The sequence below is a fragment of the Arctopsyche grandis genome, chromosome 13 (assembly GCF_051622035.1).
Source record: "Arctopsyche grandis isolate Sample6627 chromosome 13, ASM5162203v2, whole genome shotgun sequence".
Lineage (NCBI taxonomy): Eukaryota > Metazoa > Arthropoda > Insecta > Trichoptera > Hydropsychidae > Arctopsyche > Arctopsyche grandis.
Genome location: NC_135367.1, coordinates 11,903,058 through 11,918,754, shown reverse-complemented (window position 1 = coordinate 11,918,754; position 15,697 = coordinate 11,903,058). Strand labels below are relative to the sequence as shown.

The 15,697-nt window shown below is 32.1% G+C and overlaps 2 protein-coding genes and 1 long non-coding RNA gene across 4 annotated transcripts in view; 2 read left to right on the top strand and 1 right to left on the bottom strand.

Moving 5' to 3' along the window:
• LOC143921171 (uncharacterized) overlaps positions 1–15,697 on the bottom strand; it is an 895,047-nt gene that overhangs the window by 204,623 nt on the left and 674,727 nt on the right. The window lies entirely within an intron of this gene.
• The window catches only part of LOC143921164 (uncharacterized), a 754,379-nt gene that overhangs the window by 65,073 nt on the left and 673,609 nt on the right, over positions 1–15,697 (top strand). The gene's annotated exons all lie outside the window — the stretch shown is intronic.
• Positions 12,319–15,697, top strand: part of LOC143921140 (uncharacterized) — a 129,870-nt gene continuing 126,491 nt past the window's right edge. For both annotated transcript variants that reach the window (XM_077444294.1, XM_077444295.1), the window contains exon 1: positions 12,319–12,718. In XM_077444294.1, coding sequence (XP_077300420.1) covers positions 12,445–12,718 — 274 coding nt within the window. In that variant the 5' untranslated portion in view covers positions 12,319–12,444. The remainder of the gene's footprint in view (positions 12,719–15,697) is intronic.

Here is a 15,697-nt window from a genome sequence, read left to right as displayed (position 1 = left end):
ACGTTGTTCCTGGATTGCCTCTCCGTCTGACTGAATCAGTTAACCTTCTTACCTTTAGGTACATACATTGATTTCTCAGGAATTCGAATAAAATCCAGCAGCATAGCTCGGTCGTTAAGCTTCTGCCTAACACCGAGAGGCGCTGGGTTCGATCCCATGAGCTGACCTCAATTGAAAATAATTTTTCTGAGCATATCTGTAGTGCTGCTGGTCAGACCGGGATATTTGTGATAATATTAGGTCGATCGTTGCAAGTTTTCAGTGTCTCGTAATTCAGCGACTTGTGTAATAAAAATGCTGCATTGATTGTAATTGGCCAAGAAGGCGCATTGGGGTTTACTTGTAAGGCCTTCCTGGTATAAAATGTAATAAAATAAAATTGGTTGAATATTAACATGAAAAGCCAATTACGGCTCATATTTGATGCTATGGGTGACCGTGAAAAAGTCGAAAATATTCGTTTATCATGCATAGATATGAAAATCGGTTAGTATATACATATATCAGTGGCGTGCGGTAAAATTCTCTCTTCCCCCGTCGTACATCCTTACTTAATTTGCGCGAGCAGGATACAACAGGAACAAGAGGAACAGACTTTTCCTCCAGTATCCTGCGCGCGCACATTAAACAAGGCTGTATGACAAAAAGAGAGATAATTTCACCGCATGCCACTCATATATATTATATATACATAGTACCGTTTACCATGCACCCTTTTTTTTGATCTTTCGACTTAAGATCTTTCGATTTTCGATCTTTGCCTTATTTACCATCGATATTTGCTTTTTAGACCTTTTCACTTTCGGTGCCGTGAGGTAGACCATGTAACCAAAAATGTACGAAATTGCTCCCAAAGAAATTAGAAGGCTATGCCTTTTTTCAGTTTATTTGGCGGTAGGTAAATATTAAACGTTGAGTCCAAATAATTGGTCAACGAATTTTATTATGATCTAATATATCTTACTTGATTAATAGCAACACCTCGCACATTTGTCTACCAATCTCTTAGTTAACTTTAACGGTTATTATATTTAATACATAAAATATGTGAAAGCGATGCTGGAAACATTAGTTGAAGTAACTTTTTAGTTTAAGCTATTTTGATGCAATTTATAATGTTATTTACATTTTAAATTGCATCAAAATCTTAGGTGACATTTTTTCAATTAAAAATTATTCCATAAATATCTTAAAATAAATAAAGACCTGAAGTCACAAACCAAGGTCTGGCCAGTAGCGGAAACCCGTGACTCTTGCTCTAAAGCTTGACACTTTGCTCAAAAGCATACTATGCAAACAAACATACATACATATACATACATCTGAATGTACATATATAGAAAATATTTTGTAATTTTATTATTTATTAAATAATAAAATTACAAAATAAAAACTAAGTTCATAAATAATAATAAAAAAAATTAAATGTAGCTAGTAAAATATAAAAAATGTAAAAATTAAAATACAGATAGGAGCCATTCAAAATATGATGCCTGACGGAACCGTATAATGCAGTAAAAGCATCGAGACCCCCAGACAGCCGGTTTAGTAGTCGAATGTCTTTTAAAAGTGGCGAGTCAACAAGTACATTAGTTCTGGCCCGAATTGGTAACAGAGTTTTGGAGCGAGATTCTCTCAACTTCCCAGGTACCCCACGTTTGAGGCTAAAGATATGTACAATGTGCGAATTGTCCGAAAGGGCTGTGGACGCTGAAACTTCCAGCAACAATAGCCTCGAGTGTGGTTCGCATATTAATCCCTTTCAAAACCACCCGTTGAAATATCAACAGGAACAACACTAGTTTATTCATGGAAAATAGTATTATATCAGAATCCATTCATTATTATTACAGGTTTAGCCCTCATTAGTGAGTAAATGTTTTGTACCTATATAATATTTATCATAAAATATATTCCTTTATGATATTATTCGATAAGTGAAATCGTTCGCTTTTGGTTAATTTGCATATTAATCGTGTGTTTGTTTGTTGTGTTATAGTAATTAACGATAAACAAACGCATTAATCACACTGTTTTGTTTGTGGGGACGTTCTGACACGCTTTTGTCAGCTTATTGAATATGGCGTCAATTATATGTACATTATTTCTCGGTCGTATTAAATTATAATTGGGTTTGATAATTTATTTTCATAAGAGTGCTAATTTTTTAAACGACATCGGCAAACATTTAATGTCTATAGTTAGTTAAGTGATACTATTATATTTTCACAAAAGCGGCAATTCATCAAAAGAATGTCTGAGTAAAACTTGAAAGTTTTCACAATTTCGATGTTATTATCTGACAAGCAGTTAATTTAATTAGTTTCAGAAGTGCCATCAGCTGAATTCTCACTCGCAGTTTTAATGTTCGAGTCGTTCGAGTAATTTAACTACTGAACCATTAAGTTTACGCTCATAAAATGGTTAAAGGTTACTCGTCGCACGCAAACCAATTTATTTATTTTTTTAATTAGCGAACTTTACTAATCTAACAGTTTTCAGCCTTTTCAACTCGAATAACTCTCAAATTTGGACGCTATGTACGTTTTGAGTTACAATATACAAAGTCGTTTCTGATTGGCTGGATTGGTCAAAGATTTTTTCATGGTTTTCATTTCATTTCCATTTACTGAGCGAAGCCGGGTAGCATCACTAGTATACATATAAATTGCCGAATTTGATTTTTGGTCGAAACCATGAATTTAAATTTTTTTTTATAGTATACTAGTTGTTTTACCCGGCTTCGCTCATTATTTATAATATAAACAGCTTAAACATGACGAATCTAATAGTAAATATTCATTTGTTTGTTTACTAAATTTATTTGAATCGAAAAAAATATATATCGAATCGTCCTCATAGAAAAATTGACTTGTTTTCGATGTTACCAACCAACATTACATATTTACATTTTTTCGTAATTATGCATTTATTAGATTTATGACGATGTTCGTTCATGCTTTACTAAGAAAGCATTAGACTTTTGTACCTCATAAAATAATTAAAAAAATATATATATTCTGGAAAAAGCTTTGAACTTAAAACTTGAAAGCTATCCCGTATTACAGTTGTATTCGTACATAGGTCTGACATATTAAATTTTCCCGGGAAAATGTAAGGAAAAACTCGTGTTCCTTGTGCGTGTCTTCGAATGTCGTAAAGTAATTTCGAGATCATTGCGACTCGGATATCCTTCTTTGTGTTTTGTTTTTTTTTCTCGACCATTTTTACAGAAAACGTAAACGTTTCAGTAGGGGGTGGATTCTACAGTGCGGACAAAGGATATCACTCCACCCCCTCATCCTCACCATATCCGGAAGAAAGGTCCAAGTTTTATGGGACGAGATGGGACGATAAACCGGAATTACACTGCATGACTGATGATCATATTATATCCTCTCTTGTGGGCGGTGGATGGGGAGGTGTGACCACCACAATAATGGATAAAGTATCAAAATTTTAAAGTCACTACCATCAGATAACCGCAGGAACCTCGCTTTGTTCTGAACGGAATGAAAGCGATGAAGTGTTATAATAAGATCTGAAGTGTTATAATAAGAAAATTGATCAAATATAGCATATCAAAGCTGTAATATGTATTTGAAATTTTATCTTTCGTTTAGAAAAATAATGAGGTGTTTATGTACATAGTTAAAGGTTGTCTGAATTTTATTGAACAAATCTCAAATCACACAAAAAGAGTTGGAACAAACGTAAACTGTATTCTAGTAAAATTAATTAGAAATTGGCCATATGTGTATGTACATATATCATATGTACCCTATAAACCCTATACCAGGGTTTCCCATGTTCTATGTTCAGCGGAACACCAGTGTTCCGCTGAACCTGAATAGGTGTTCCGCGACGATTTGGAAAGGTTTTATACACTGCAACACATTTAAACTTCATATTGGATAATATAATATAACAAAATAATTCAGGCAAAATTTTGTTGAAGTTCAAATTATTCAGGGTTGATTAAACTTGCATGTGTGCTTCAAGTCAGACTGTGTGCTAGCAGGATGCAAGCTGTGTGTCTTAAGGCGCAGATGCACAAAGAGGTACAATGCACGTGGTTTTTTTTAGATGGTTTGCGCATGTAAAAATGTAATATGTAAAAAAAAAAACGCTAGAACGCATAGTCTTTGGAATCTATGTAACCCAGTTCAAAAATCTCCCCATGAAGTGTTTTCAGAGATAATTTTTGACATAGGATTGATAGCGATCGATAATGGTGATTCCTATATTTGAAGTAATTTAGGAGAAACTCGTCGAAATAATAATATAATACGAATCAAATAAATAACCTGACGAAACGCCCTTCTCAGGTGGAAACCACGAGGACGTGCATGGCGTACGATGCAGTGTGTTGTCGCCCTTACAGTGTGGTACCTAGACTATGTCCATATTTAAAATTATTTATAAAAAAATAAATATAGCCAGCAGCATAGCTCGGTCGTTAAGCTTCTGCTTAGCGTCAAGAAGGTGCCGGGTTCAATCCCTGAATGAAAATGAATTTTTCAGAGTATGCTGTTGGTTAGACCTGGATTTGTGACTCCAGGTTGATCGTTTCCTATCAGAGTTTGCCAATTTTCTCTGATTTCATTGTTGAAACGGTTCCCGGAAAAAAAAAAATTGGCTAAAAATCCTTCCTACCTACTATGTCACCACTATTTGAAGTTTGATTGATGTACAATAAAATTTATGTACAATTCATAGATGTCTCGTTAATTTGCAAGTTTTTCAGTGTCTTGCAAATCAACGACTTGTAATAAAAAAATGCTGCATTTGTATTTGTAATTGGCCAGGAAGGCGCATTGGGATTTACCTGTAAGGCCTTCCTGGTATATATGTAAAAAAAAATAAAAATAAAAATAAAAATAAAAATAAAAATAAAATAAAATATAAATGGAATTCAGCTATTTTAATTAACAATAACAATTATTTTTGATATATTTCATTTTTGGGTTGTCGTTCCTCAATATGTGCCGCCCTTAGAGAACGAAGTTAATTCAGAATGATAGTGCACCATTTTTATATGAAATGGATGAGTTCAAATAATATTAGAAAAGTTCTCAATACATATGTATACACAAATTGAAAGTATTTATGTATTTACATATGTATGTATATATGTAGATGTAGATGATGACATACGTCATATGCATATGTATACATATGTATATGTTTGTCCGTATATATTATACATACATATGTATATGCGATGCTGATTTTGTGTCAAAGATGATCAGATTTTGTGAGAAATATTATGTATATTTAAAGTCACTTACAATCAAGATCAAAAGCCCCCGGGTATAAATTTTGATAGAGCGCGTCATCACTTTCAACTTTAAATATATACATATTTTCAATCGTCAAAAAAAAGACGAAATAGTATAAAACGATTCTAAGAAATCGAGTGAGACTAATAAAAAAAAAATGGTCACAAAAATGTAGATAAGTTTTTGCGGGTCGTCGTTCCTATCCTTCTCGATACGAAAGTAACGTTCGCCTTAAGTGCACAATCGTGTCGGGATCGCTTTTATTTATTTATTTGATTTCATTTTGATCTGGTTTGCTCTTTGTATAATATTGTATTTTAGTTATCGTTTCTAAAACGACTCTAGCCACTTTTTTAAGATCGCTGTCGTCGAAACGATCGTATATTAAAAATTATAACGTAAAATATGGTGATGGTTTTTATTGTTTGAGTCTTATCAGAAATTCGAATCTTGAATTGAATAAATTTTGAATCATAAAATTGATTCTACTACTTTGAATGTATGTACATACATATGTAAATATGTATGTTTGTATGTATAAATACTCGATATTATTAAATAATACCATTGGACGCGTATTAAATGAAAATAATACCAAACATTTTTATGCAGGATTCCACGTATAAAATTGTACGGAATTGACTTAATTTAAGGTTCAATAAGATCTAAAGGAATCCGATTCCTTTGAAATGTTATACTGCAAGTGAAAATACGTAAATACATATAATGCTGAACACCATTGTGAACAAATTACCATGTTTAATAAGTACGTACTTACATATATATTTTGTTTTCCTCTAATATAAAAATTATTTATTTATAATTCAATTCTTTGTTCGCATATATTTATTATAAGAGTGTTTTCAGCACAATGTCAATTTTAAAGTGTTTAATAAGTGATAACAGTGTTTGTTAAATTTAATTGAATTTTTATTTATTTATTTAAAGTTTGGACCATTGTGACATTATGGTCGAAAATATAACAGAAAAGAAGCAAAATAATTTAACTATACATAAATTAAATAAATATTATATTAATTATATTAAACACATATTAAATTTTTTTATATAATTTTATATAAATATAATATATAAGTAATGTGTATTTATATAATATTTCTCAGTCTAATAAAAATATTATTTATGTAAATTAAAAAAACTAAAATCACGTGTATGTAAGTTGGGTAGGAAATTTCCAAGTAAAATAAAAAAAGTAAAATTGTATGTCTACCATAGTGTAATGAATTTAATATATAAATTAAATCACTATTTCAAAATAATTTTACTTGATGCTTATTCGTTTCCTATAGCCAAAATACAATAATAATCATATAAATAATGCATTTTAAAAATAAACATGAAAAACTTCGTAATAATAAGATGAAAAAGCCTACAGATAATTTCGTTGAAATAATTACGCACTTATTTCAAAAGTATTATTTGAATTATTTTATATTGAAAATAAATGAATTGTGTTTTCACACACGAAAGAAAGCGGTCGCAATAAATCACTGTTAGAAAATAACCGGTACGTAAAACATTTGATTATTTTACATATACATATCTTAAATGTACATGTAATACATATTACACTAAAATGCAATCTCAACAGAAATGTGCAGACTATACATTTAAGGAATAAATTGTCGTGCACGAGGTACGTAAGTCGAACACTCGCGATTAAAATTCAAATTATCCGTCGAATTATCAACGAAGTGCATCTTTTGAATTGCATTCGAATTCCGAGGAATTCTTGTGTCTGTTTTAAGTTTGATAGTTGCTATTTTCGGTGACTATTATACGTGTTGTAAATTTTCTTCGTTGTTATATGGAAAAATTTGAATAAAAAGAAAACAAATGAAATTTATTTTTAAATATTTAATGTAATGCGTACGTTCAATTTCGAATTTGGATACAACATATGTATGTGAATCTATTTTGATATGTACATTTATTTAAATACTATATGTAGTTTTTTTTATTTATTTATATAATTTTAATTTATATTTTTTCATAATTTAATTAAGGGTTGTCCTTGAGCGACGCCTGTGGTATTCAACTTGTACATATATAAATTTATAGATTATGAAGTTAAAATGATATTCAAATAGTGGTGACAAATAGTAAGTAGGATGGTTTTGCTAATTTTGAAGAGGAACCGTTTCAACAATGAAATCAGATACATCGGCAAACTTTGATAGGAAACGATCGACTTGGAGTGACCAATATCCAAGTCTGACCAGCAGTACTGCCGAAATACTTGGAATAAATTCTTTTCAATCAAGGTCAACCCAGAGTTTGAACTTGGGAACCTCTCGGTGCTAGCCATACTGCTAGCTGAACTTTTTCATGTATCTTGCGCAAGTGTTCATTTTTATGTTGATGAATAATATTAAATATGCATACAATTCAATCAAAAACAAGTAGCAAAAATGAAAACTAAGTGTTTGTGTACCTATTATATTTGCTTAGTTATGGAAATGAATGTACATACTTATAAAGAGTATGTGATTTGAGGTGCAAACAAGCATCTGTAGATGTTATGCGTAGTTTTTTTTATATCGTTTTGTGAGTAAATTTTTTTTTAAACCGTCGATGGATTCTTACCGAGCTTCTCCCTTTTTTACGTTATATTTTATGACCATTTTGATTAGGAAATGACGATATTATTTTATCCTTGTATGTACATATTGACATGGGGTTGACTGTGATAGATAACGGTGATTCCCATTTTTGAAGAAGTGTAGGAGAAATTTTGTCAAAATAATAAGATCGTACGAATTAATAATGTCTTGAGGAAAAGTTCTTCCCAACTGGAAACCACGAGCACGCCCATGCCGTGCGTTTTAGTATATTTGTGCTTTAGGTTATTTTGTTTTTTCAGGCTGAATTAAATACGGAATTCCCCGCGTTCTTTTTTTAAAAGCTTTTTCAAAATATAATCCGTCAGTTTATGGATAAAATCCTGCATCGGGAACACGTTTTTTATTATTATTGTATGTGGGGAAATATGATAGTGGCAAACTTTCCATTGTGTTCGTCTGAAATTTTCGATGTTGAAAAATATAACGGTATTATTTTTTCACAAAAACGTAATATAGGTATTTGAATTAATATTCAGATTTGAAAAAAAGTGGGAGCTTCCGCTTCGTAGACCACGTCGGCAAAACCGGTGATCCGTTATTGCGGTGGTCGCACTCCAAATCAGATATCCAGATTATGTCACAAAGCATTTCCGGTCCGGAAAGCTTTTAACCGGAAAGCTTCGTCGGCCGCAAGTGCACACGAAGCGTGGCCATTGTTCGATAATAGCTTTTTGAAATATTTCCGAGAGAAGTTCGAGCTCTGTAGTTTTGCCCATTAGCTAAATGCAAATATGTACTATGTATTTTCCACTTGCCACTACCGTCATCCGGATAAAATAACGTGTGTAACACCGCAATAATTTACCCACCGTGCGAAATCGAAGGGTTTTATTGAGAAAGTTGCCAAATGTAATTTAACGTGTGAAACGGGTCACGGAAACAAAATTGTGTGGCGATTTTGCGGTAAATTATAATGTAATTGGACTAGTCGTCACATTGCGGTGGTCACAAAAGACAATTTTTGCCATGAAAATCGCGAATACACAATATTTCGCACTCAAGTTCTCGTTAATATGATGGACTTTTCGGCTGCCAAATGTTCCATTATAGAGATTTTAGTGACATTGTGACGAGTGCTTTGTGACCAGTAATCACCGAACCAAATTACAAATCGAAGTGTGAAAATATTCAATTTTATTTATAGATATTACAGTTGACGTGTACCTTCTAGTTGAAATATATTCCGTCTAAGCCTCGTAAGTTGATTCATATGGCGAATTACATTCCAACTGGTCAAAATATATTACAACTAAAAATACAGTTCAACTATAGTCCATCCGCTGTAGTAAGACAATTGGGTAAAACGCACATGCTGTTCCTTACACCCCCATCAAAACCAATTGCATTTCGCACGTACAATATAATATTGTCTACACTAAGTGTTTTATTACAGCGGATGGATTTACATATATATGTAAGTTGGTAACAGGTAAGATGGAGAGGTGAGAGTTTAGCGTAAACTTTTCTCTATTAGTAAATTGAGTTTGAAAGTCACATTTTTGTTTTGAACACATTCTTAGAGCTATCGTAATACGGCACTGATTACCTTTATTCGTAATATCCACAAAATATTAACGCATTATTGAATTCTTAAGCATTCGGTAAAACATCATAACTGTCAAAACTCAACTGTTATATTACTATTGGTGCACATTGTAATAAGGTTATTTGCTCTCGTAGAGATATAATTTGCTAGTTGAATTGTATTCGAATAAGAATGATCTAAAACGCCAGGTGGAATATATTACAATGAAAATACATTTCGACGGTAACATACATATGTATGTATTTAGGTAGATATTAAGTCCATATTTTATTACAAGGTTCTTATTTGTTTTTACATTTGGATTATTTTTGTACATAAGCAATAACAATTTTTCAAACATAACTGTTGTACATAGAATACAAAATAGAGACATCTATTGACAAACAATTTTTTTTTTTGATGCACGGCAAATTTGTGAGAAATACATTTTGTATACAGGTAGGATTTTATAAGATTCAATAAATTTGAAATGCTAATAACCTAGAATTTGCGAGAAATTTAGTCGGAGGATATCGATCTATTGATTTTTGTCAGAATGATGTCTTTGTTTCGATCTGTAGTCACGTGTCGAACGGTATTGTCGTCTCTTGGCAAATTCCAAGATCACAAAGAAATTAAATTGCTTTCACTAATTAGGAAATGTGTGCGTTTGTGATTTTGTGTTTGTTTGACGTATTCTCGAATAAAGTGGTGTACGTACATACATATATATGTATGTATGTATACTAGATTCTTTGAAAATAAATAGTCTGACGTTTAATTAAACGTGCTCAAAGCTTGAAATAAATAGAAGCTGCAGAAAACGCGAGAGATTCCATTTGTGAAAATATTGTGTTTTAGTGATATGCTTGATGTATGTATAATATATTACACGTATGTATGTATATTATAATACATATAGTTGATTGGCTCACTATTAGTTTCTATGTTTTTTTTTTTGTGAAAACGTGGATATTTGTTTGCGTTTTCAATCCTACGCAGTGTATATTTATAGTGGTTGTTATAAACAAGCCGAGTCTGGATAATGCTTTGATTTTTTTTTGTAATTTTGCTTATGTTTTTTTATGAGAAAATATTGGGAGAGAACGAAGTAATGAATAATGTAATATTATATTTTATTTAGAAACGTATCTACTAATACAAACCTACATACATACACATACATATTGCAATTTTATCATTAAATAATAGAAAATGTGTTATTAAGATCCAATTCTTTAACCGTTTTTTTATATATCACTTTTATGTTCATATGTACATATGTTTTCATGCTTGTAATTTGTAGCTGTACACATACACGTCCGACTGCGCGCACGCTTTGCGCTGCTGGTTTATTTCATATTGCTCCGTAATATACAAAATAAGCTCTCAATTCAAGTATGAAAAAGTATCAAAATATCTTATGCACTACGAACGGATGGCTTAAACTTTTATATATGTACATATATGATAATATATATGTACATTAATACAGAAAATCCCTCACTTTTTAAAAATAATTAAGAAGGTATTCTACACACATTTTCAAAGGAAGAAGGGCGACTTTTCATAGTACAACCCGTGCAATAAATTTCTAAATAGAACAATTTCCAAATTGCAACATGTTTTTCCAATCCAATGAATTCAGAATGTTGCTTTTATTTTATATTTACAGGAATTAAAGAAAAATCATGTATATTTTTTTTATTTTTTGTCATTACGGGATTGCCCCAAGGTGACACATACTCGTATGTATGAATGGTGAACTTTGTACATGTGTACTATGTATGCATATCGTATATAATAATTGTCCAATGCCTGTGTATGAAATTTTCTCCGTTAACATGCTCCGTCTCTCTTTCTCCCCTTGGAATCGTATATTGTGGAAAAAGACGTGGCATATTGTGGGCTTTGCGCGTGTCAATTCTTTCAAATTTATAATATTTAAAATATTTTTTTTTTTTTTTCAAAAAAAAAAAAAAATCGTATTTTTAATTCATTATTTTGTTTACGTCCGCATATCAATTGGTAGCTTCCGTTGATCCGAATTGCGATATTTATGTGCACACAGGCCACTAGTATGTGTGTATATAAATGCATAATGACATGCTAACAGCTTGTCGCCCTTTTTGGAATTGTTTTACATATTATATAATTATGATAAAAACGAATTCAGCAAAATAATTGTTACGAATTCCAACACACACACGTAAACAATATATACATACATATATTTAAAATATACATATGTATATACCAGGGGCGTCATTTGGAGGGGCTGGGGAAGGCGGCTGCCCACTAGATGCCTGCTAAATTTGAAAGGTTGTCTATCCACGTTGTTTAATGTATTATTATGAATTTGAATTAAAATACTAAACCAACAAAAGTAGAATATTTAAATTATTTAGAGCACTCAAGTATAAACACAAATGTTAACTCAAAAATATATTTTGTTTGCCTTGCTTTGAAAGATAGATATTTGTAAAACTCGTTTATCCTACGAAACAAATTGTTGAATATAATTGCCTTTCTATTATTGTTCTCGCATATCTTAGAAACAGATGTGCATAGCAAATTTATAATCCACCCCCCCCCCCCCCCGTAGAAAATTATTTTTTACTTTTAAAAAATTTTGCCCCCCATGGGAAAAGCTGAAATGACGCCCCTGATACATACATACATACATACATATAATTGTATTAATTTATAATATTTTTATTTCATATATGTATGTCGTTTTCAGAAAATTGTCCACAGACCGGACAAAAAGAACGTAATTGCAGTCGAAGTGCATTCCAACTATACCACACTTCAATTTACAACGCAACCCCTGCGCGCCCAGCGTGGGAGAAGGAGCGAACGGGGTTCAGTCGCGCTTCAATCGCAGGACCGAGACCACGTGTCGGGGCGCTGCGTGTGAACAGGCCTTTAGAACGCACGCGAAACAACTAAAAACATTTTGAAAACACACACACATGCAAATTGTGCAACGATGAAAAGTGCACTGCTGCCGCTGTTGCTGGCCCTCTGCTATTTTCATCCTGCGTCGTGTCAGGATGCCCTCAACGAGACCCAGATCGACGCTCTGAGAGGCGCCCTGAAGGTCCTGCTGAGGCTGGAGCCGCCCGATCATCTGACCGGCGATCTACAGGCGAAGTCCCACCTCCAGATTCGGCTGCCGAAGCACATGCAGGATCTGTACGAGAAGTATGCTGCCGAGAAGGTCGCCAACGGGGAGACGGTACGCAGCATCGAACCAGATAAAGGTTTGTTTGTTATTATCATATTTTGGTCAAATTTTTTCACGTGTATCTATTATTATTCGGTTGGTTTAGAAAAGTTTTAAATGCATAGTTGGAACAAAGTTGTTAGCCGTTTAGATTGATATGTTGCGTCAACGTCATTGATGGTATATTAAAATATTTTGTTATTAGTTATTAATGAATAGAAGCACCATCGAAGTTACAAAAGATTCTTAATGATGTCACAATTGTTATTAGTTATTTTTAGCTTTAAATTCTAGGTGGCCAATACTTCTAGTATTTTCCCTGCGTTGTAGCACGAGTACTTTTATGTGTACATTCGCTTATCGGTACATATTTTTTAAATATATTTTATTATGTTTTTTAACATTTTTTTAGGCAGTAGGCAGACAAGTGAATTCAAAATATTATATTTGTATTAAATATAAATAATATGTATGTACATGCATATATTAAACTTGACTCAAATTGGTGAGATCTTCTGAAAAATATTTTTGCAGTAATTCTCGGTATTGTTTGTTATGATAAATTTCAAAAAATCATCTAAAAAAAAAGATCTCATTCGAACCACACGTGAAAGTTCTTCTTTAAATCGTTATGGTATGGTAGGGTAAATCTTCTATGAATCCGAAAGGATTATGGTAGCATCGTAATATATGTACATGTAATACAAATGTACATTACCGATATAAATTTTATACACATATGAATGTATGCATGTATGTATGATAATGATTACAATAATTGTATGTATGTATGTGTTTATTTTCTACCTTTTTGTGTATATATTATTGAATTTATCGATGTATGTATGTGTGTATGAAAATACTGCTTGGATCATACCATTATGTAGGTGCAATTTTCACTACTCAGCTTATGCATAATATAAAATCCATTCAGTTCCATTTACAGAGCACGTATGTATAATATAAAATAACCGCTCGCAAAGAAGGTTCACGACTCTGTTAAGAGAGACGTGAGAGTCTACATATGTATGTACATATGTACATATGGATGTATGTACATACATACATACTTCACGTATACTTTAACCAGTATTATTATTTATATATTTGTAATATTATATGAAAAGCACAAAGCACGCCTTCAACTCCCCTGTGTATTTATAATGGTATAAATAAAATGTATTTTTATCAAAAGCGAAATGATTCGTGTAATATGTTCGTTATATGTTTCATTTCTGTTTTGCAAAATTTTTGTGTAAATAATACGATACTCCTGTTTACAAGCATAATATGTACATATGTATGTATGTATGTGTGTACCAAATGTGTATATTGACATATCTTTTATCGTCGATAAGTTTATGTACTCAAGCCACTCGTGAATGTATGTACATACGTAGGTATGTATTTATTTAAAAGGACCAAAGTTGAATTATTATTTGAGAAATCAACCAACCAGAAATATTAAAATACATATATTTAAAGAGAAATTAATTTCTTTGGCTTAAATGCGATATCTAGTTAATTAATTATTAGTTTGACTTTTTATATGTTAATAAAAATCTTATCATTTCAATAATTTTCATTGGCACAGGTGCGGTGCACTCAGGTATATTTTTAATAAAAATTTATTACAACGAATAGTTCGGCGGGTGATGGGGTTGAATATTGTCGGACGTTAAAGTGTTACTGTTTGGGTACTTAGCTCGAGCTGAACAATCCTTTCTTTAGTGGTGCGTGGGGCTTGATCAATGAAGGTCTGACTTTAGAAGGTCGGATGCTATTATAAGGTTGTGGATCAAAACCACAATTGTTATTGTACGTACATACTTACCAACTACTAGTCAGACCTCGGCAATATTCAACTAAGACTTAATTAATCTTATTAGTTCACGGGTTTGATTACTTTTTTGATTGTTGCGATATTCTACATATTACATACATATATAGCCGAATCATCTGGTTTTGTTCGATATTGATCCGGCTGATGATATAAAACGGCTGATGAAAATACGAGTACCTTGAGATAAGTGCTTCCAATTCCGGAAGGTTACTTCAGCACCGGGATTGCGGTGCTGGGAATTTCCGATCCCGGGATGCCGGTGCTAGCACCGGGAAATCAAATATATAAAAAAAGTTCAATTGCATGTTTTCATATTTCAAAAACGTTCAATTGCATTTTGCAAACTCTCCCGATGTTTCAAGCAAAAAATACTCCCATATTGGGGTTCTTATTTTGAGAGTTTGGCTACATTCTTTAAATTTTCGGTTCACATCCATAGATTGCTAAGATGAAATAAAACACAATAAATAAATTAAAAAACATCACTTTGATTCCGTAATTATTCATTGAAACAATCCACCTAAAATAAAAATTGCAAATATAATACATACATACATTGACCTTATTAAAAAAAATTCGGATGTGACCAACCCACGACATTATCTATGTATTTGAGGAATATAGGAAGGATAAAAAACAAAATTCGATAATCAAACATGTGTACATATGTACATACACGTTCACACATACCGGCTATGAGCATTTTGGATACAAATTGAACACAAATGTAGGGAAACTTACACAAGACAAAATACATTATTTTTCTAAAAATAATATTTTTAAAGAAATTTCTGCCAGCACCGTAATCCCGGTATTCAGACTAGTTTCAGCACCGGGATTCATGGTACCAGAAAACACCGGGATCCCGGGATTGGAAGCCTTACTTGAAATAGTAAATATAACCATTTTTTTTTTGAAACTGTAGGTTTGCATACCGGATACACAAGCGTTCATATTTCAATCGAGGACAGGGTAACTCTTTTTCTATTCTTCAATTTTTATTCAAACGAAACGTGCAAAAAATTTTTTTTTGGTAAATTTTTCAAATAACTTCTTATATATGTACATATGTACATATAAAAAATGATTTAATTTCACCAAAAATTCAATTTTATCTATAGAGGTATTATGTATATGTTTACAATCGGAAACCGAAGACTAAAACGTTAATGA